The sequence below is a fragment of the Oryza brachyantha genome, chromosome 3 (assembly GCF_000231095.2).
Source record: "Oryza brachyantha chromosome 3, ObraRS2, whole genome shotgun sequence".
In the NCBI taxonomy this organism is placed as follows: domain Eukaryota; kingdom Viridiplantae; phylum Streptophyta; class Magnoliopsida; order Poales; family Poaceae; genus Oryza; species Oryza brachyantha.
In genome coordinates, this window is record NC_023165.2 from 6,549,533 (window position 1) to 6,570,827 (window position 21,295).

The 21,295-nt window shown below is 46.6% G+C and overlaps 6 protein-coding genes across 6 annotated transcripts; 1 reads left to right on the plus strand and 5 right to left on the minus strand.

Annotated features, from left to right (window-relative positions):
• Window positions 1-616: 616 nt before the first annotated feature.
• On the minus strand, window positions 617-1,813 carry LOC121053880 (chaperone protein dnaJ 11, chloroplastic). The gene has a single exon (XM_040522250.1). The coding sequence runs from the start codon at window positions 1,598-1,600 to the stop codon at window positions 1,121-1,123; it is 480 nt and encodes a 159-aa protein (XP_040378184.1). The 5' UTR covers window positions 1,601-1,813; the 3' UTR covers window positions 617-1,120.
• Window positions 1,814-3,891: 2,078 nt separating this feature from the next.
• On the plus strand, window positions 3,892-7,457 carry LOC102703015 (probable 4-hydroxy-tetrahydrodipicolinate reductase 2, chloroplastic). Its single transcript, XM_006649664.2, has 8 exons — window positions 3,892-4,107; window positions 5,068-5,305; window positions 5,529-5,662; window positions 5,774-5,848; window positions 6,108-6,209; window positions 6,579-6,688; window positions 6,759-6,846; window positions 6,936-7,457. Exons 1-8 carry the CDS (start codon window positions 3,946-3,948, stop codon window positions 7,002-7,004), a joined length of 978 nt encoding a protein of 325 aa, XP_006649727.1. The 5' UTR covers window positions 3,892-3,945; the 3' UTR covers window positions 7,005-7,457.
• A 191-nt stretch (window positions 7,458-7,648) lies between these two features.
• On the minus strand, window positions 7,649-9,260 carry LOC102703288 (proline-rich protein 4-like). Its single transcript, XM_006649665.3, is given in 3 exon segments — window positions 7,649-7,980; window positions 7,983-8,401; window positions 9,044-9,260. Coding segments are annotated over 3 exon segments (660 nt in total). The 5' UTR covers window positions 9,201-9,260; the 3' UTR covers window positions 7,649-7,896.
• A 753-nt stretch (window positions 9,261-10,013) lies between these two features.
• On the minus strand, window positions 10,014-11,605 carry LOC102703563 (proline-rich protein 4-like). Its single transcript, XM_006649666.2, has 2 exons — window positions 11,367-11,605; window positions 10,014-10,923 (listed from the first exon to the last, which is right to left on the minus strand). The coding sequence occupies exons 1-2, from the start codon at window positions 11,533-11,535 to the stop codon at window positions 10,334-10,336; spliced, it is 759 nt and encodes a 252-aa protein (XP_006649729.1). The 5' UTR covers window positions 11,536-11,605; the 3' UTR covers window positions 10,014-10,333.
• Window positions 11,606-13,418: 1,813 nt separating this feature from the next.
• LOC102718349 lies at window positions 13,419-14,357 on the minus strand. Its single transcript, XM_040521659.1, has one exon. It carries the CDS (start codon window positions 14,355-14,357, stop codon window positions 13,419-13,421), a length of 939 nt encoding a protein of 312 aa, XP_040377593.1.
• Window positions 14,358-19,140: 4,783 nt separating this feature from the next.
• On the minus strand, window positions 19,141-21,295 carry LOC102703848 (3-ketoacyl-CoA synthase 1-like). The gene has a single exon (XM_040522346.1). It carries the CDS (start codon window positions 21,138-21,140, stop codon window positions 19,542-19,544), a length of 1,599 nt encoding a protein of 532 aa, XP_040378280.1. The 5' UTR covers window positions 21,141-21,295; the 3' UTR covers window positions 19,141-19,541.

The window sequence follows — 21,295 nt, forward strand, 5'->3', positions numbered from 1 at the left end:
GTGCATATTGGTACTGCGTATGCCCATGATGGATAACATTTCAACTACCACTGAGCCTCAGTACTATCAACACGCCCAAAAGTATCCTCCTATCATCGACATCGACCTGTTTATATCAAAAGTTCATTATTGTTAATATTAGATAATATATTTGAGGGATACTTGGAGACAATATATATTTGTGGGATCCAGTCGTGATCACACACGAAAAAAAGACCCGTTGTTGTTTTTTGTGCTTCAGGAACTTTTCTTGAACTCCCCTTTTCTCTTTCAAAAGATTGAAGTGGCTTTGAGTGGACGTCAGACTAGAACAATTTATGATATCTTGGATATTTACGGGGGAGGGAGAATGCATATAACAGACATCCACAATATCTCTTTTGCCAAAGAATCAGAAGCCAGTTCTGTTTCTGATAGCCTGATAGGGTATCAGAAACAATACTGAAGTCATTGCAAGAAGCAATTAGAATGCAAGTACAGTAGAGATGCTAGGTTCTTGCAAAAATACTGAAACTAGGATCAATCAGACAAAACACAAGTGTGGAGACTTAGAAAGATCTGGTTCATATGTATTCCAAGATCGTGTGGAGACTTAGAAAGATCTGGTTCCTTCCGGTCGAAGAAAAAACATCCATTCTTCAGTCCACAAACTGCCCACACCGTCTGCATTCCCCAGTCACCACAAACTGAAGAAGTAGCAGAAGAAGAAGAGTATGCAAGGTGACATACAAATCACTTTCTTCCCGGTCACTGCTCCATTATTGTTGTGGCTCTCATAAGCCTTATCTCCAGCCTAGAGTATGTTAACCTATCCTATCAATCACCGCACCGGGTCATACATGTGGACACTTCCAAGCTAGACGAGCGTCACGCGCACCATACGCTCTTTCTTTTTTTTGTTTTCCCTGGTAGTATTTTTTTTACGAGTCACAACGAGGCGTGGAAGACCAGTGTAAGGCCATTTCTTCTAGAAGCGTATGCCCCGCCACAACTCACAAGCCGAGTGGTTGCCGGAATCTTTGCGTCTCCCAACGAATTGGACGCTTCTGTACGTGGCTCGTCGGAACACGTGTGGCCGTCTCGCGCCCCCCGGCGGCCGCGGAGGCGAGTGGTGGGCACCTCACCAGCACTGGTCGGTTTCCCACGTGCGGCGGCGGCGCGCCGGGAACGTCGGGGAGCGGCCGAGCACAGGGGCCCGGCGGCGTCCGGCGGCGAGGAGGAGGCGGCGGTCGTAGTCGGCGCGCTTGTCGGGGTCGGAGAGGGTAGAGTAGGCGGCGTGGACGCGGATGAAGTCGTCGGAGGAGGCAGAGGCGGGGTGGGAGGAGACGTCCGGGTGGACGGCGCGGGCGAGGCGGCGGTACGCGTCCTTGATCTCCCGCGCGCTGGCCCCCGCGTGGAGGCCGAGGACGTCGTAGAAGGAGGCGGCGGCCACGTGGTCCGGCGCGACGACGGAGGCGGACGGCGAGAAGGAGGCCGAGAGCGGCGGCGGCGCGTGGAGGCGCGGGGAGGGCGGCGGCGACGGGTGCGTGGGCGACGCCGCCGGCGCCGGGCGGAACGCGAGGAAGCTGGAGGAGGACAGCGTGGGGCGCGGGGAGATCATGCTTGCCACGGCGGGAGCGGCGATAGAGACGAGATCCACGAGACACCACTTGCAGAGTTGGAACGGGGGCGGTTTGTGAGGGTGGTGGGGGTGGGGATTGGCCGGTTTTTAACAAGGCTCGAACTCGATGATTGCGTCGCTCTCGCGCTCTGCGGGTGAGCGCTGGGTCAACCGTTTTTCTCTCTGTGTGCTGCGCCCGCTGTCTGACGTGCAACTCGGGGTTTTTCTAGGGGGATGCCGCTCCATCTCGGCTGGCTGCCCCCCTCCGCTGGGTTGACTCCGTTTTGCTTGGGGGGAGACGCCAGATATCATCCTCTCTAACGAGATGATATCAAATACTCTGTTTTATAACATAAATATATAAGATATTTAATTTTTTTAATATAATATTTGATAATTTGTTAATCTTTTACATAAGATAAATAGTCAACGTTGGAACCGAAAAAATCAAAAATCTTATATTATGAAACGGGGTTTGTAGTATATTTGCAAAGCAAAATTAATTTGTAAGTAAACTTTATATACAGAAAGAAAATTTTGATAAAAAATACTCTAAATTAACTATAAATTTAAAGATAAAAATTTAAATTTTGATTTATAAGCGTAAAAGTGAAAGGATAAACTATAACTCGGGCGATGGCTAACAACGGGTCAGGACCCCATAAAGCAGGCGTTTCCGGAAGCGGTCTTGATTCACAATACGAGCTTGTTGGATGTTGTATGCACTGTGCAGCACGCATGATCTACCGGGAGATTGGAATTGTTTTGAGAAATGCTATTCTCGTTGTACGTCACCATCCAGTACGCTTTTCTTATATCACCGCCAGCACCAAGCGATGGCTAGTGAGTAACAAATATAAGCGTCATTTTGTCTTTATATGAGGGGATCGAAGGGGTGGATTGACTTTAGATATGGGAAAGGCATTAGCCAGTTTCTGTAGCCTATGTCGTAGGGTTATAACTGATTATTCATCATCCATTTGATTTTTGGTATGAGAAGTGCATCACTAATTTTAACCACTTTATCTGTACTTATTTAGTAGGTATAAACTTGCATCTAAAATTTTTAAACTTATGTTTACACTAAAGTTTACCAAATTTGATCAAAATTTAAAGGGATGATTCATATTACATATAAGAGCAGCTTTATATAAATATTGGTTTATTTCTACATATGGGACCACATGTAGCTCTTCTATTATCCATTGGGTTAACTATTGGGCAATACCCATTTAGTTTACTATGTTTCTCCTAAAATATAAATATTTCTAGTCTGTCTAGAAGACAATAATATTAAGAAAAAACTATGATGTCCCTTAATAAATAGAAAATAAATAGGGAGACATGAGAGTATGAGGGGATAAAATGCAAAGAATTTTGTATGAGAAGTGATTGATAAGACAAGTAATACTATAAATAGTGCCAGAAATATTTATAGTTTGATACAGTAATTAAATCCAAGAAGGAACAAATAAAGTAGATACAAGTAATCTTTTAGAATGGATGTGTGTAAAATTAAATATGAGTGTGGGTTTACATGAAATCCTCTTCATTGGTAGACCCATTGTGTCATATGTGTACATTTCGTCGAGTTCTCCAAGGATAGCAATGGGTTAGGTTAGGCAAACGTAGAGCAAATCTATGTCGGACTCGATATTTGTCTTCACTTGCCCAATTAATAACAAATAGGGTTGCGAATAGAACCCCACGCCTTCCATTGCTGCCATGTATGCGTATACACAGCAGGTACCCAATGGGTTTTAAATAAATAATATATCAATAGATTAGATAATTAAATAAAGAACAACATAATCATTAAATTGTGAAATCATCACCGGTGGTTTAAAAGAGCTACAAAAGTTATCCCAGGCCAACATAATTTCATCAAAATTTAAGATTTTAATGAAAAAATGAAAAATAGTTATGCGAGATAGACTAAAATCAAATATACATAAATATCATGTTGGACATAGGTTGCTCATAGACTAAAACCAAATATACATAAATATTAAGTTGGACATGGGTTATTCATAGATTAAAAACCCAACCACTCCGTATTAGAATTTTAAATTACGGGCGACCATACCGATGGATATAAAACTAAGCCCGTATCCATAAGCATCGTATTAGATACCAGGGATACCGAAGACGTAGGAAAAGTGTCATCCCTGTTCTCCCCTACCACTTCGAGCTTCCATCCTCCAACGTTCATCCAGTACCGCTCCTCTAGCCCTCTCTGATCGGACGGTTCACGATACAGCACAGCCCTCTGATAACTCGGGATCGATCCAGTCCCTATCCGCATCAGGTGACCATCCCGCAGGCCCGCGGGGACAGGATCGAGGATGCTCTCGCTGCGACCGCCTTCTATGCCCTCGCCCGCGCCGTGGCGGAGACGGGGCACCCTCCATGGAGCCGCCGGGACCCTGCAGCGTGTCAGCGCGGCGTCGCCTGCGGTCACCGTAGAGGTCGTTGCCCCGCCGGCGAGACTGTCCTTTCCGATACTGGTACGTTGGTTGCTGAAAAATTCGTGCCGCGAGGCTGTTCGACGAAATGCCGCTGTGGTCGCTTTTTTTTTTCATTTATGGATGAATCGAAGTTTACAGTAGGAAAACTTTTTTTTTTTTTTGCAAATCAGTAGGAAAACTTTGTTATAGGTTTGGTGGGTCACACCCATTCCAGCCTCTTGGCTAATTGATGCACATTAAGGTAGTAGGCTTGGCTAAAATTTAGTTTTTAAGTGATACGTTCCTTTCCCTTTCTTTCTCTGAACTGGCATTTGAGTTTACATATTGCAAGGGAGGATTGTTTGGCAGCCACACTTGAGTACTTGACATTGTATTCGTTTTAATTTTCATATGACTAAACAAGGCCAACCAAACAGAGAACAAATCGTAACATGTAAATGTCCAAAATACAAAACTTTTATTTTTAATCCTCGAGGATAAGCCTGCACATCTTATGCTTCTGTAACTTATCTAGGTCAATTGGAAGGATAGAGACAGAGGATTTCATTACAATCATTAAATGAACGTAAGCATACTGCTAAACAGAATAAAGAAGCCAAATAGGCCTAATTGTAGTTGATTACTTGCCCAACAGACTGTCTCCGTGTGTAATTCTTTATGGTGAAGGTTGGCCAACTTGATTAGTACTTTAGATTGTACAGTTTGCATCTACTTGTTGTTTAACAAGAGAACATCATATTTTAGGAAATGAAGCATATTCATTCAGACCTTTTATTTTAAGAATGTTCAACTGTAGGTAAATCTCAATCTGTGTGTATTTATAATGCTACACCGTAGATATCCAAATCACAGCAATTTGGGTTCCTCTTATACCATTTTGGCTGGATTATGAAGTGTATTTCTATTGCCGAATCTAGACCACTTCCAATTTTTTTGCTAGAAGTGCTATTGAAATTTGTACTCCAGCGAGCCTAGCAAATTGAAGGTTCATTTATGTAGGTGAATGGCTGCACTGGTAAAATGGGGTTATCTGTGGCTGAGGCAGCCACTTCAAGTGGTCTTCACCTAGTTCCTGTTTCATTCAGTAGTAGAGATATGCTTGATAGAACAGTACAGGTTGGTCATACGCATGTTAAGATATATGGTCCTTCTGCAAGAGAAGATGTTCTGTCATCTGTTATTGATGAATTCCCAGATGTTGTTGTCGTGGACTATACAGCACCTGACTCTGTGAATGGTAAACATCTTTATCTCTGTTTCTTTGCACGCTCTCTCTCTCTCTCTCTCTCTCTCTCTGCATTGCCTATATAACATACTTAGCATAAGTTGTTTGTCTTAAGCGGTCATGATGTTTGCTCAAGTAAGAACCAAAAACAAATCTACTGATGTTTGGTTTTTATTTGCTTCTGCTGATTCCAATTTCAGATTGTCTTTAGCCCTGATTCTTCTGACTTATGCAGCTAACGCTGAGCTCTATTGCAAGCTTGGTTTGCCATTTGTTATGGGCACAACCGGTGGAGATAGACAGTTGCTCTATAAATCAGTTCAAGATTCAAACAACTATGCACTAATATCTCCACAGATGGGAAAACAGGTATGACAAAAAAAATGAATGATCTGATTTCATAAAGTATACAGCTGTCATTGTAAAACTTCAAAGAGACAAAGAGCATCAAACACTATTCTCATTATCTTTCCTGATCAGGTCGTTGCATTTCTTGCTGCAATGGAAATTATGGCTGAGCAGTTTCCTGGGGCCTTTTCAGGCTATCGTTTGGAGGTACAATTCTACCCTGAATATTTACTTTTAGGAATTCAAGATTCAAAAAGAAAGTGACTGACAAATAAAAGATTAAGCTTCTACTCTAGGAACCAGAAATGTATCTTTTGATTTGCCTTAAAATAGACTGAAAGCAAACACTACTACATAATCTTTGTTGCAAGCTTTGCAATTGTTGATCTTCCTGGGACTTATTTTTGATAATTACCAGACAACTTTTTATTTGCTATTTTCAAATTATGAAATTCGAAATTGGCAGGTTTTGGAATCCCATCAAGCTGGCAAGCTAGACATATCTGGTACAGCTAAAGCTGTAATTGAGTGTTTTGAGAAGTTAGGTGTGTCATATGACATGAACCGGGTAAGCTAGGCACCTTTATGCTCAACTTTTACTAAAGCACATTAACTAGGTATTGTTTGCACCCAACACTCATCCTTGCTTTCAAATATTTGACTTTTTTTGCGGTGAAAAAATATTTGATAACTTTGTCAGTAATAAATATATTACTCTACACTGGCCCATATCTTCGTAGTCACCTGGTTGTGTTTGTCTATTTTAGATCCAGTTGATTGAGGTTTTCATTCAGCAGTGTAGGAGATATTATGGTAGAATGAGGTTGCTGATTGTTATACATTGGCAACATGTACTCTCTCAATTTCAAAGAGAAAATTTTGAACTCTTATTGTGCTATATTTATACTGTTCTTTTTTTTCCTTCATATGCTTGCAGATGGTTAAGATTAGGGATCCTGAGCAACAGCTTGAGATGGTGGGTGTCCCTGAAGAACATATTGAAGGGCATGCATTCCATTTGTACCATCTCACTTCTCCCGATGACAGGTAACTATTATCCTCCTCAAAATGTGATTCCTATATTCAGGTTTACTGATTATATGTTTTTCCCTATCAGTGTTTCATTTGAATTCCAGCACAATGTCTGTGGCCGTTCGATATATGCTGAAGGAACTGTTGATGCTGCAATGTTTCTGCATAGGAAGGTTTGTTGATATGTTGCTCTCCGCGGCTGTTTATTGTACTTGTTAGTTGTCAAGGATATCATTTTTATCCTATTATCTTTCTAATTTAGGTACGCTCCAATGATCCGAAGAGAATTTATGATATGATTGATGTCTTGAGAGAAGGCAGCATGAGGTGAAGTTTATGAAGTCTGCATGAAATTTTCAGCAACATTTGTAGTCTGGGACGACTATAACATATGGATAGTTTGATCATCTGATAAAATTAGTAAGAAGCTACCTTATAGTGGAGAAGATACGTCTCAGCCAAACTTTCCCAGTGAACACAGCGAGGCAACCCGTTGCAGTGTAGGTTCGTCTAGATTACTGCTTTCCTGTGAGCTAAAAATGTGTATTAGGCCACACCATCTCCATGGTAGGTTGATGATCGCTTATCACAATTTTGGTTATTTTCGAAAGTATATATTTCTTTAAAAAGATGAGTTGAATTTGGGTGTTAGATGTGCTTGGATGTAACTATTCTTCCTCTCTGAATGTTGATCCGACTAACGAAAACTTGTTTTTCCCTGGCACACACATCTTTGTGTGTGTATCAGTGTATTTGGTTGCAACAAGTGCTCACAGCTAGTCAGCTACTAGTACCACTTTCATGTTTAAATGCAGTTATGCACTGACTGCATCCTTCCCAATCAACCGCGAGTGCAGGCGACGAGGTCGTTGTTCGCAAGGCCACTTTAACGTTGCTGTTGCTACTGTCAGAAAGGGCAAACAATGACCAAAACATGAATCGATCAGGAGGTAAAGTGACCGCTGGACAGCTTGACAAATGTAAGTATTCGAAAACAAATGCCAGTCATAATTCCAGCTCGTTACACACATTGTACTTCAAATAAATCATACATAGAGCGACACGGAATCTAGTACTACGTAGTACATACCCAGCTAATGAAAAACGCAACAATGCCAACGTAATCCTCGTCCTCACAGACTTTATTGGGTAGAAATCGCATGACCTGACTGGGTCAAGCGAATGTTACCACGCATTTCGGTTTTCAGCCCGTATCAAACGTTTCAGTGCTTGCTATTCTGCTGGGCGGGAGGGTGGTAAATGGGCGGCGCGTCCACCGGCGTCGTGGACGGCGGCTTGTGCTCGGGTCAGGCTTGGGCTCGGTCACCGGAGGCTTGTGATCGGGCACGGTCACCGGCGTCTCGTGCTTGGGGGGCACGACCACGGGCGGGTGGACGACGATCGGGTGGTGCTTGTGGAAATGATGGCAGAGGAACACGGAGGCGCATTCCGCTGACGGGCTGTGCACCTTGCCGCCGAGCGCGACGAACGTCTTCTCGCCGTCGTGGCCGGGCTGCGCCGCGACAATCTCGGAAGGTTCCTGCCCCGGGCACGGCGCGTTCGACGCGCCGTGCAGCCGAGCGAAGCAGTCCTGCTTCAGCTCGCCGTCCTCGCCGACGAGGTTGGTGGCGAGCGGGGCGCTGAAGGCGCCGGACTTGTCCAACTTCGCCATGGCCACGCTCTCGTACTCGCCCCTGCTGTTCTTGCACTTGACAGCCACTTGAAGACCTGACACAAGTTAACCACGCGTTTTGTTAAGAGTTTTGTGCAGTAAGCTATATTACATTCATTTTTTTTGTTTGACATTGATTAGTTTAATTTTGAACAAACCAACATCATGCGTTCGCAAATGAAGGGCGTACGAGGCTAGAAACTGAAGTAGAGTCACTCTTAGCCTAGGCCCTTCTATATCACAAGGGAGGGAACTACTGGCTGATTTGGACTTTTTTTATCATCCTTGAGTATTATTTCGAGTTACCAAAAATTTTAGTACAAAATTCTGATACCTTAGATATATTTACTAATTTTTTACACTAAAAAATTGGTAACACGAGATATTTTTTCAAGCACGATACAAAAGCTGGCTGATTTAGTTGTTTGAGGACCGTTGATGTCCTGATGTGTGTAAACTGTGTAATCACGTAAGTTTGGTGCGAGGTCGGATTAATGAGTGCCATATGGAAATGGGCTTCGGTCAATCGGTCTAACAAACATTATGCCTGAGTCACGTATCGTTTTGGATCTGTTTATCGTGTTTGACTAGCGATGTCAATTTCAGTGCCAGTTTTATAACGTATTTAATTATGAACATGCAACTTAGATCATCAATGTCTCTACTAAGTATAACAGTTAGCTAATTGGTGGGTATACCTTTGAAAGCTGCCTCAGCATTCATGTTCTTCCTAGTGCAACCAGAGCACATGGCCGAGCCGACCACGATCGGTGCTGCCTCTGCGTACGCAGCATGCGCCGCCACCAGCACGACGGCGCAGGCACCGAGAAGTAGCTGTCGGGCTGCGATTTCCATTATGGAACTCTTACCACCTGCTCGGACTGATCTCTGATCAAGTGGATCAAGGTGGAAGAAGACGACGCTGTGGATGGGTGAGGAGCAAGAGGTGGCACAATGCTTGGGTTTATGTAGGCGTCGCGGACGGACCGGAGGTTGATTACATCGTAGGTCAGGCGAGTGAAGGCGCCGGTAAATTTAGCGCCGGATTTGCAGATTGCACATCAATGTGGCCGCCATTGCTTCACATCTACTCTTCTTCCAGCTAGCTCTCCCTTTATACCGTCCACTCGGGAGTCGGGAAATGTTCTGAATAATTCTTGAGAAATTAGTAAAAGCTTCGATGTTCATCGTAGCTGAGATAATTAGCCATTGATGACGGCCATTAGTCACCAGAACCACCATGTCGTGTTGCTCCCCCGAATAGCAGCGTACCGTACACCAGTACGGTCGACATTAAAGTATTAAACCAGTCGACACCGGGGCATGATCGCTCTATTAGTGGCGCTCGATCGCAGCCAATTGTGTCTCTTCAGATCGTAACAAATATGGCAACGTTTCGGTGCATATTATTTGTAGTATAATATTGCCAGTTGAACTAATCTTGTCCATTGATTTAAAAGGATATTTTTTACTTTGATTAATATTTGATTTGTATTTATTATTTTTTATCACATTATGTACGGATAAAAAAAAGTCCGGCAAAGCCCACTTACTATCACGGTAAAAAAGACGATATTGCCCTCTCAGAATTCTACTACATCTAAAATTGTTGATAATATAATTTAATCATAACCGTCCAATAAAATTAGATCAGCGGTCTAGATTAAATTATACCATAAATAATATGCAACGGAGTTGGCCACAACAAATATAGCATATGGTCGTTGGATTGTATAGGTAATGGTTCATGATTACACCATTCGAATTCTATTACATCCATGTCTAGAAGCAATTGAAAGTTCTGATCACAATCTTTATTTCACAAACAAAAAGCGACGAATAACCAAAAGTCTGAAACTGCAATGCCAGCGAAAACAGCACGAACCAAACCAACCAAACAATCGCTAACAACAACTGTGACGGGACAAACAAAAGCTATCGACTCGACGAAGAAATCCTTAGATGGAGATTGCGACGTCGTGCGCAGCTCAGTTTTTGGGCCGTGGCACTGGCATCTCCTCGTCGACGAGCGGCGGGCACGGCTTCTTCTTGTGCATGAACTTCATCTTCGGGTGCTTGTGGAAGAACGGCTCCGGCTCGTCCTCCACCGGCGGCGCGGGCGGCTTCGGAGCTGGAGGTCCGTACGTTGGCTCCGGCGTAGGAGTCGGAGTCGGCGTCGGGGGCTTGTACTCCGGTGCCGGAGGCCTGGGCGGCGGCGGCGGCGGCGGGGCGAACATGAAGTGTTTCTTCTTGTACTTGCCGCACTTGCACGCGACGGGCGAGAAGACCGTGTCGTCCGAGACCGCGAGGTAGGTCGGCGCGGCGTCTGCGGTGGCGGCGGCGATGGTGCCGTTGCCAGTCCCGGCCTTTGCGATCCTGGGCGGGGTCTGCCCGGCGCATGGCGTCTCAGGCGCGGTGTGGAGCTGCGCGAAGCAGTCCTTGTCAAGCTCGCCGTCGTTGCGGAGGAGGTCGGCCGCGAGCGGGATGCTGAAGCTTCCGTTCTCGTCAAGGTTGCCGAGCATCTTCGTCTCGTAGGCCTCGCCGGCGCCGGAGTTGCACATGATGCCTACTTGAAGACCTGCAGCGCGCGCATATGGAGAGAAAAAAAGAAAACCAGATTAGTGGATGCCTCGCCCTCGCGGGCCGCTGTGAACTGGACTCCACACAAGGTGGCCCAAATAGCTCTGTAAAATCGAATTTGCGAAGAAGAAATTGGGCCTCTTTTTTTCACTGCTTGTTTCAGCCCACGTACTGCTGTATAAAACACTACCTTTTTTAATAAAAGTTCAATCATATATTCATATGGAGTTGGGTGAGCTAAGCAAATATAATTTGTTAATGGAAAACTGTTACAAGTGTGTAAATAACCCAATATGCCATCTCGAAATCCTGATAGCAACCAGATTGTCACTACAAGTCTATATTTTCATGTAAAAAAATTTCACACTTGTAAATAACCCAATCATCAGGCCAAAATTTTCATGTCAGTAACCAAAGCCCGCATTACTAGAAACCACATACCTCTGAACGCATCCTCAGCTCTGACGTCGTCGGGAGAGCAATCCAAGCACTTGATGGAGCCAACCACGACCGGCGCCGGCGCCGCCACGGCGCCGAAGCTGACGGCCAAAAGCGCAACCAAGGCACCGAGAAGAGCTGCAGTTTCTGGGGAAACCAGGCGAGTCCCCATGATGGGTATAACCCTACCTCTGTCTGCCTCTCGGTAGGAGAAGAAACCTAAAGAGGAAACTCCGGTGAATTTGGATGATTTAGAAGAGGCTGGGTTTGCATGGGTATATATAGGGTGATGAGTGACATTGTTTTGGGCACAGGTCGTGAGTAGAGTAGAGCAGAACAGGTATACTGGACAGCGTTCATGAGAACAGCTCGAGGGGAAGAAAAAAAATTCAGACCGGTTTGCAGGACTGCTAGTGCAGTGCAAGGAGTACCGATTTAATCATTTTTATCCGTGACTCTGGATTTTTCTAGCAATCGATCTGTCATGAAGTTACGCCTAATATTTTTTCACTATAGTGTCCACCTTGAAGAATTTTCACCGTTTTTAGCTCATTTGGAAAAATGTTGTCAAACTAACTGATCGCTTCACTCATGCTTATTATAGACGAAAAGAATAAATAATCCCTCAAATCAACTCCAAAATTAAATTTTCTCTTGTGTTTCTAAGTTGAAAGCTAAATGGTAAGCATGTTTCATGCCCAATGCACTGTATGGTTGTTAAATAGTGCATTTCAAGTTATGTTCAATTTTTCCTTTTTAACAGATTTATTTGTTGTGTGCATCAGTTCAAACTCTTTTGTGTTTTCATCTCATGACCTCAGATACTTTTGCATGTGAAGAGAGACCCGGCCCGGTCATTTGGTTCTTCACTAATGTGGACGGTGTGCTTCATCTGTCACTCTGTCAAGGTGGCTCATGAACCATGCACGGTGCATGATTTATGCATGATATGATGGCAATCCACAGGAGGTTAGTTAGAGCAACCATGTGCCTGCCATGAATCCCAGCCGGTGCACCGTAAACAATATTACTGCCACGACACCTCGCAGCATGACGTACACACCACAGTTTCCATGTTTGTCCTGAACTCCTGATCTGGCTGGTTTGTTGGTGGGCTGGCTAGGCATGATCAGCCCAGCCAGTCACCAAATTGTACACATGAAATGGAGCGTCCTCGTGCAGGAATTCATGGGCCTGATGTCAGGTTTGCAAAGCCCATCATGCTCCCATATGCCATCCATGGATGTTGATAAGGATTTTTTTTGCGCTATTGATTTTTGAATTTATGTTTAACTAACTATTTTACTTATATATATATAATATTAGTTATTTTATTGATTTATTTTATTACTAAAATTATTTTAACTATGGTTAATAATTTTTCATGTTTACTTAAAAATCTTGAATAAGATGAAATGTCATATGTAGATATAAAAATCAATGATTTTCATGAAAAGGACAGGAGGGAGTAGTTAGCAGCAAATTTCCTATGAGATCCCACATAAGTTAAAACATACTAGTGTGTCTACAAATATTATATCCCATAGTGATAAAGAAGAGGTAGTATATATGGTAGATTTCCATTATCTAAAAAGCATATTTTAGATTGTTTTTCTCATCTAATCAAATAATATATCTGATAAGAGAAATAGTGGAGGGGATGATGCGTGAACTGAGATTAGTTAGAGTTCTTCCTATATGACCTACTCACTCGTGTTCAAAACTAGACTTTATATGCTCACATTTTCTATTCATAACTATCCATTGCCAACTTGCCATGCAGAATGGTGGAGTAGGAACCAACAGGAAAGCTAATAATTAAAAGAAAAAAATCACTATAAAGGCATAAACAATTACAACTTGCAATTTCCAAACACAATACAAAATACAACCAAACACCCAGAAAAAAAAGCACCACCTGCAACACACGAGTACACAGCACATCCGCTGGCTTCTTGTGCCAGAGTTAAATCACCAATAATTTCAAGAAACCGCTACTTAACTGTACGTTGATCATGCAAAGCACGAAGCTACTACCCACACATGCCCTCGAATTCAGTGGCCCAGGCCCATGGCGGCAATGGCGACGTTGAGCAGGAGGCTGACTCCGATCGCAGCGAGGCTGCACCCGCCCTTCCATGCACCACTGTCGTACGGGCTGTTGTCCACCAGCGGCTGGGCGCCGAACCCGAACGACGTCTGCCCCGCGCCATCCACCGCCTGGCCCTGCGTCCCCGCCCCCACACCGGCGGCGGCGCCACCGAGATCGGCCTCCTGCGGCACCGGTGCCATCGGGAGGTCCGGCTGCGCCACGGCCCCGCCGGCGCCAATGCCGCTGCCGTCAACGTGGCCTCCGTCGTGCCCGAACCCGAACGGCAGGTCGCTGCTTCCGTGGCCGATCGGCTCGGCGAACGGCGGGAACGCCGACGCGAGGCCGGGGGAGCCTGGCATCCCGCAGTGCTGCGCGGCGCGCGGCTCGTCGCTGGCCTTCCACGCCAGCTCGCCGCCCTTGTCGAGGATGCGCATGTCGCCCTCGTCCACCAGCTCCAGCGTCTCGAGGTAGTTCTTGCTGTCGGACTGCGTGTCGTGGGTGTGCCACACGGAGTTGCTCCCGTCCTGCACCTCCAGCCCCTTCCACGAGAACACCAGCGCGCACGTGTTCACCGTGCTCACCGCCAGGCACTCCGACTCCCACACGCTCCGCCCCTCGGCGCCGGGCACCGAGGTGTCTAGCACCTCCACGTAGCAGAAGTCGGCGCCGAGGCCGCCCGCGCCCGGCGTGGTCTGGCTGCGCAGGAAGTACGCAGCGTACTTGCCCGACGGCGACGTCAGGAACAGAACCGGGTTCTCCTCCCAGTGCGGTGGGATGGCCGCCAGGATCTGCTGCTTCGTCTCCCGCTGTATCGTGCCCGTAGCCGACGTCGCCGCGGCGTGGCTAGGGAGGAGAAACGCCAGGGCGAGGAGGCATATGGCGACGCAGGAAGGGAACTCCATGGCGATGCGTGTTGGTGTCAAGTTCAGGAGGCAGAAAGCTTTAGGTGCAATGCGGTTCTGTTGTGCTTTGCGATTTCTGATTGGGCTTTGTGTGCTTGTGCATGGGATGGTGCGTCGCGTTTTATAGGGGGGGGGGCTTGGAAATGGAGTGGTAGTACGTGCTGAGAGCTTAAAGGCAACATGCGCGTTGAGTCAGAGTGGTTGAAGCCACCAGCTCCAATGAGTCAGTGGGGGGAATAACAAAACGAGAAAAAGGGTCTCCGGGTTGTGGTTATATTTGACAAGTGACAAGTTTAGCATAGACAAATTAAGCCCTGGAACAGACAGTGTTTGTCTGTGCGTTTGCCTGTTTTGAACTTGAAATTGGTCGTGTCGTAACTGAAAGTTATAAGATACTAGTACGTAGATAGCAATGGAGGACAGTAGTTCAGGTTAATTGCACATGTATATAGTGCAACAGAATGCGCTCGGTTTACACTTTACCGTGTACGTCCTGTGCTGTTTTGCCACAACAAAAGTGTCATCATATTCCCAATACAACATGGAGTATCACACAGGTCAACTTCGTTTTTTGAATATCTTCATATTTCCACTGAACCACTCCACACCGAAGCTGGACGACTTGCATCTGACTTCTAAAGGCAAACGCTGGATGAACTCTGACAGTTCCAAGTGGAAAAATGACGTACTCCGAGAAAAGCAAGAAAAAATAAACAATCCTGTGGTCCTTGCTCTGCTAGGCCGGCAAATTTCACACGCACTCAGGTAGCAAGAAGTCCAGTTTACATCCCTTAACTATGAGTCGGATTACACTTACCTCCCTCAGCCGCGAAAATGTGTATAGTGCATCTCTCAACTATCAAAACTGGTACTAATCGAGTTTTGATTCAGACGGTGGTTTTATTTTACTTGGCGCCCACCTATCATGTTTGACTTGGTCATTATTGATTTGGCGTTTAGATGAAGCTTATGGGGCAACATAAAAAACAATTAATTAATTAAGAACTCGATGGTGCCAAAATATCAACCATGTAGAATAAAAAAAGTGGGTCTACATGCCAGTCTCGCTCTCTTCATCTTTCTATTCCACTCTCCCTTGTCTATCTAGTTCCCCGATCTCTTGCTTGTCACTATGGTGTAGTGTTGGGGCGAACTCCGTGGAGCTGGAATCGAGTAGATCAAGAACTGCATAGAATAGATAACAAAATGGGTTTCCCGCTATGGGAGGCGACGGGCTCCAATGTGGTAGCTGAGTGTTGCAGCATGTCCCTATCATGGGCCGGTGACAAGAGGAGCTTGTTGGTCTACAAGAGAGAATGGGGAGAGAGAGAGAGCGGGGAGAGATGATGACCTCGCTTGGCCTCGTCACTATCGGAATACCGCTCAATCTCCTCCGCCTTGCCTCTAGCACAACCTACTCAATCTTCTTGGCATTACCATGTCATGCATCCTCCCAACATTCTTCCTCCCCCTCACCGCACACGCCCACCACGAACATGGGCATGGAATACGTGGGCTGACTCGCGTATGACTCCACCTCCATTAGACAGCAATTGAGAATAGGAAGTAGTGGGTGAGGGTGCATGAATCCAGTGCCGGTCATTTTCCTCATCCTCACTCGCAGCCTAGGCAATGGTGTTAGCCTCTTTTGCATATGTCACTTTTTCACCACCCGCAAATCATGCTAGAGCTTCGTTCTAGACTCTTCGACGCAGGGGGTGTTTAGATTAAGAAAATTTTTAAGAGAAGTATCACGTCAAATGTTTGACCGGATATCGGAAGGGGTTTTCGGACACGAATAAACAAATAAAATTTCACGGCTAGCCTGAAAACCGCGAGACGAATCTTTTAAGCCTATTAATCTGTCATTAGCGCATGTTGGTTAATCATGGACTAATTAGCCTCAAAAGATTTGTCTCAAGATTTTTTCCGTAACTGTGCAATTAGTTTTTTGGTTCATCTATATTTAATGTTTTATTTAGATGTTCAAAAATTTGATGTGATGTTTTTAGAAAAAAAATTAGAAACTTGGTCAGTCAATGGAGGTGTGGTTCCAGCCTCTCTGCCCGACACTGTTTGAGCTCAAGCTTGCCGTTGTGGTGGGGACATGAGGTGGGACCGTGGGAGGGAGGGGAAACGAGAAAGCGTAGGATGAAGTTTGGGGGGATCCTACCCTAGTTTTTTATTTGTGTGTGACTTATATGTAGGCTCAATATATTTGTTTTAACTTTTTAGTTTTTTTTATTTTTGCTCCATGTGCCACATAAGTGCCACATCACCTCCAAATGGGACAAAGGAGATGAGGGAAAAGGAGAAAGCTGATGATGAAGAGGGGGTGTGGAACCTACCTTAATTTTATATTTTTGTTTGAATGACATGTAGGCTCATCATATATATTTCTTTTGCTCCATGTGCCACGTAAGTGCCACATCACCTCAAAATGGGACAGGTACCAAATCAAACGAGCCAAGTAGATGTACGTCAACCAAAACTGCTCTCGATGCATCTAATGACTTGGTTTAAACTTAGTATTAATAGGCAGGGGATGTTCTAAATCTAATTTTATAGCTGTGAGACGCAGATGAAACTTAAGTAATATAATTGAGAGACATAAGGAGGAATTTTTCCTCTCTGGACCCGGGTAAGGCAGGTCTCAGAGGGAATCAGATCGGGCTGTACTGCAAGTGCAACCCCATATTACGTGGGCTGTGAAAAGACGCTGCGTGGGCTTAACAGAAGCGTCCAGCCACAGCCCACCGAGCGGAGATCCGCCGACCGCCGATGCCGAGGGGGTCGTGATTTCGTCACGTGTGACGGACCCGTCAAGCACACTAGCGCACACGCGAAAAAGAATCGCAAATCTGGCGTCGCTCGTTGGCTGCTGCTGCTCCTGCTGCACCGGTGCAACCCCGGCAACAACGTCAAGGTTGGTTTTGGTTGGGTGGCGTGGCTGGCGGCCTACGTTGACGCCGCGGGCCGCAAGATATCCATCGCGGCAGCCGGCAATCACCCGGCCGTGGCTAGCCGCCACCGGCCCGAAGCCGCGGCCGCCCAATGAATGCCGCGATCTCTCCGGGCGGCCGTTTGGTGCGGCGGCGCGGTCAGGATGTAACGTCGCGTTAGACTCGGCTGGACTCCTGGGTCCCAAACCAGCCAATCAGGCAGCGGAGCGGAGAAGGATGGGCTGCCAGATTTTTTTTTTTTTTTGCGGGGAAAAAAATACGAGTATATTGAAGGATGGCCTGCCAAAGTTTTGTTGAACTTGTTCTTGTCATGCGTTTATGGTTGGGGGTTGGGTTCTGTTTAATTCGGTCACCTTTCTCACTGTGCTTGACTTTGAAAACTTCGTGTCCTCTCTTATTGTCGCCGTTCGCAGTTGATGGTTAACTTTGTCATGAATGAGGCTAACGGCGATTTATGTGGCTAGACACTTAGTCTTTTTCTATGCTTATGATTTATAACTTTAATTTTAAATCTTAAATTAAGATTTATTTTTGAGATTTTTTCATCAAAATTTATTTTTCAACCTTAACTTTTAGATAGATAAAAATACATATATAAATATTTTATTTATAAATTATTTCTCGCTTTTAAATATGATGTTTGTTTTTTTCTTAAAAAAACAATAACCTCCTGTAGCTACGTTGTCAACGACGGCCCCATGTGCTTCTCGTTTGTACTTGAGTTGAAAAGACAAACAAGGGACATTTTCCGGAAGCAGGTGAGTGTAATAATACTCCAGTATATATGGTTTTGTTTTAGCCGTTATACCTACATGGGGTTAATATGGATTAATTGATAGTTTTTGTTTCATGAAGGATTCTGCTAATTCTTACATATATCTTGTTTCTAAAAAACTTTCTGAGCTAATAATAAGTATATATTAATTATATAAAATTTGGTACCTTTCAATATATATTTAAAGACCATTTTTATGATCATATATTGATAGCCGACAATCGCGTAGAGGTGCAAATGCTGCAAAATTGCAAGTTCACGAGGATAGCAATGTTCTCGCTATATATCTACTCCTACTCCAATAAATATAGACCGGTTAGTGTGGTTGTAAAGCTGCCCAAGAGTATAAAAACAAAGGCAGAAAAAGTTGTATCTCTAAAACACTGTTCATCAAATTTAAGTCTTCCTTTAATTTGTGTACCGTGTTATTTTGAGGCACAGTTGATGTGTTATTGTACTGTGTTCAACTGTTGATCAGATAGTCATGGTGTTGGGACTGAATTGTCATGTGTCGAAACAGTGCTTTTCCTTCTTGTTTTATACAAAAAAAACTATTCATTTCGGCCGCTGCACGGCTGTTGCGGTGTTGCCTGTTATGCTGCTCATCCTGGAAGTCAGACGAACGCTGTGCGACGGTCATGCAAAATGGGAAGATTCTGCAAGCAATTTGGTGAGCGACAGATAGCGCCATACTGATTAGCAAGTCAATCGAACTCAAGCTACCACCACCTAACATGCATGAATCAAGCACATGCAGGCTTGAACCATTCATGTTAATGCCCACGAGAACATAAAACAACTCATGCATGCCTCAAGGCAGTTTTCGCTCGTGTACCTCCCTTGCACGTTTTATTCCGATCAGCACACACGCACATCCTCCTAATTCGTCCCTCTCCCTGGCTTCAGGATCACGAAACATCAGGCAAATTTGACCTAAATTTCAGAACAGAACGTGGTGATGTGATGTTCATGCGATGAGATTCAGGTAGCTGGATGTATAAGGACGCCTGCAGAGACAACTAACTTAACCTGAGATCTACTAGCATGAACAGAAATTCAGAAACTTACACAAACAACCGTGTAACATTGATTCCTCGTTTATAATTTACACTTGGCAATCTTGTTCTCTAGTCATATGGCATGTTGTGATGTCCCCCCCTTCTGTTCCCCCCAACTTCTAGAAGGCCAGGAAGTGTAAAACAAATGATGCTAGTACAAAAGCTGAAAAGAATGGCACTGCTAGCTTTTGGAATTCAATTTGCCGTATAAATCCCTGAATTCCAAGAACCGGCAATGTCTAGCGCAACCTATGCGAAGAAGAAAAACAAAACGATAAAAAAAAAGGGAAAAAATATTTTTTCGCCAGCATGCCCTTCAGTTTTTTGGTGTTTTGGTAAGGAGAAATGAATCATACAATTGTTGTGGGAAGCCACGAGAACGTAACCATCAGACGTACGCCTTCGGCGGGTACTTCGCGATGCAGTCCACCCACGGGTTGCAGCTCTTCTTCCCCGGCGGCGGCGGCGACACGGCCGGCACGTCGCGGAGCGCGCGCCAGACCGCGCTGTTGCACTTGAACCCTGAGCCGAAGCCGATCTGCCACACGCGGTTGCCGCGCTGGACCCGGCCCTTGGCCTCGGCGTACGCCAGCTCGTACCACAGAGAGCTGCTGCTGGTGTTCCCGAACCGGTGCAGCGAGCACTTGCTCGGCTCCATGTCCCTGTCCTCCAGGGTGAGGCTGCGCTGCACCTCCTCCAGCACCGCGCGGCCGCCGGCGTGCACGCAGAAGTGCTCGAACGCGCGGCGGAAGTCCGGGATGTAGGGGCGCACGCCCCTGACGCGGAACACCCGGCGCATCATCAGTGACTTGAGAAACTTGAGCTGCTCGGTGAGCGGGAGGACGAGGGGGCCCAGGGTGGTGATGTTGGTCTTGAGCGCGTCGCCGGCCACCGCCATGAGCTCCCTCGCCAGCGACACCCCAACCTTGTTGGCCTCATCCTCGCGCTGGTACACGCAGTTGAAGCACTCGTCGGTGGCGCCCTTGTGTGTCCTCACGGTGTGCAGCAACCGGTACTTGGCGCGGCTGGCGTCCGCGCGCCGGTTCGAGAGCAACGCCGCCGCGCCGCCCATGCGGAAGATGCAGTTGGAGAGCAGCATCGAGCGGTCGTTACCGAAGTACCAGTTGAGGGTGATGTTCTCCGTGCTGAGGACGACCGCGTACGAGTTGGGGTGCGCCTGGAGCATGTCCTTGGCGAGGTCGATGGCGATGAGGCCGGCGCTGCACCCCATGCCGCCGAGGTTGAACGACTTGACGTCCTCCCGCATCTTGTAGTGGTTGATGATCATGGACGCCAGCGACGGCGTCGGGTTGAAGAGGCTGCAGTTGACGATGAGGATGCTCACGTCGCGGCGCGGGTTGATCCCGGTGGCCTCGAAGAGCGCGTCCAGGCACCCGAACATGACCGCCTCGGCCTCCATCCTGGCCTCGGCCATGTTGAGCCTCGGCGGCCGCGCCTGGACGCCGGGCGGGAGGTACGTCTCGTCGCCGAGCGCGGAGCGGTTGGTGATCTTGGTCTGGAAATCCAGCGCGGCGTCATTGAAGCAGCCAGTGCTCTCGGTCATCTCGAGGAAGCCCTCCTTGGAGATCTTGTTCTGGTCCTCCGGCTTGTAGCAGGCGAACTCGACGAGGTACACCGGGCGCGGCCGCTTGAAGTAGTACACGGTGAGCAGCAGCACGGCGGTGCCGAGCCAGGCGACGCAGGTGAGCAGGTCGATGGAGCGGTAGATGACGTCGAGGCGGACGAACGAGTAGGCGGCGGAGGCGATCAGCGGCACGCACAGCATGGGGAGGTACGACGTGACGCTCCCGCCGTGCCGGATCCCCAGCTTGACGTACTTGAGGTTGACGGAGCGCGCGAAGTCCGGCAGCCGGCGCCGGATCTTGATCACGATGCTCGGCGCCCACTCCCCCTCGGCCGCCTGCGCGTCCCCGCGGAACGCCATCTCCGCCGTGAGGCGCTCCCGCTCCATGACCGCCGCCTCCATTGAGCTCAGCTAGCTAGCTCTCTCCTCTCTGACCCTCTCTCTCTCTCTCTCTCGGCCTGGCGAAAATAAGCTACCTCCCTCTCCTGACTCTCCCCCGACGCGTAGGTTCCGAGTGGAACTCGAGGCTGCCTGCCTTTGGCGTGATGGAAAAAAAA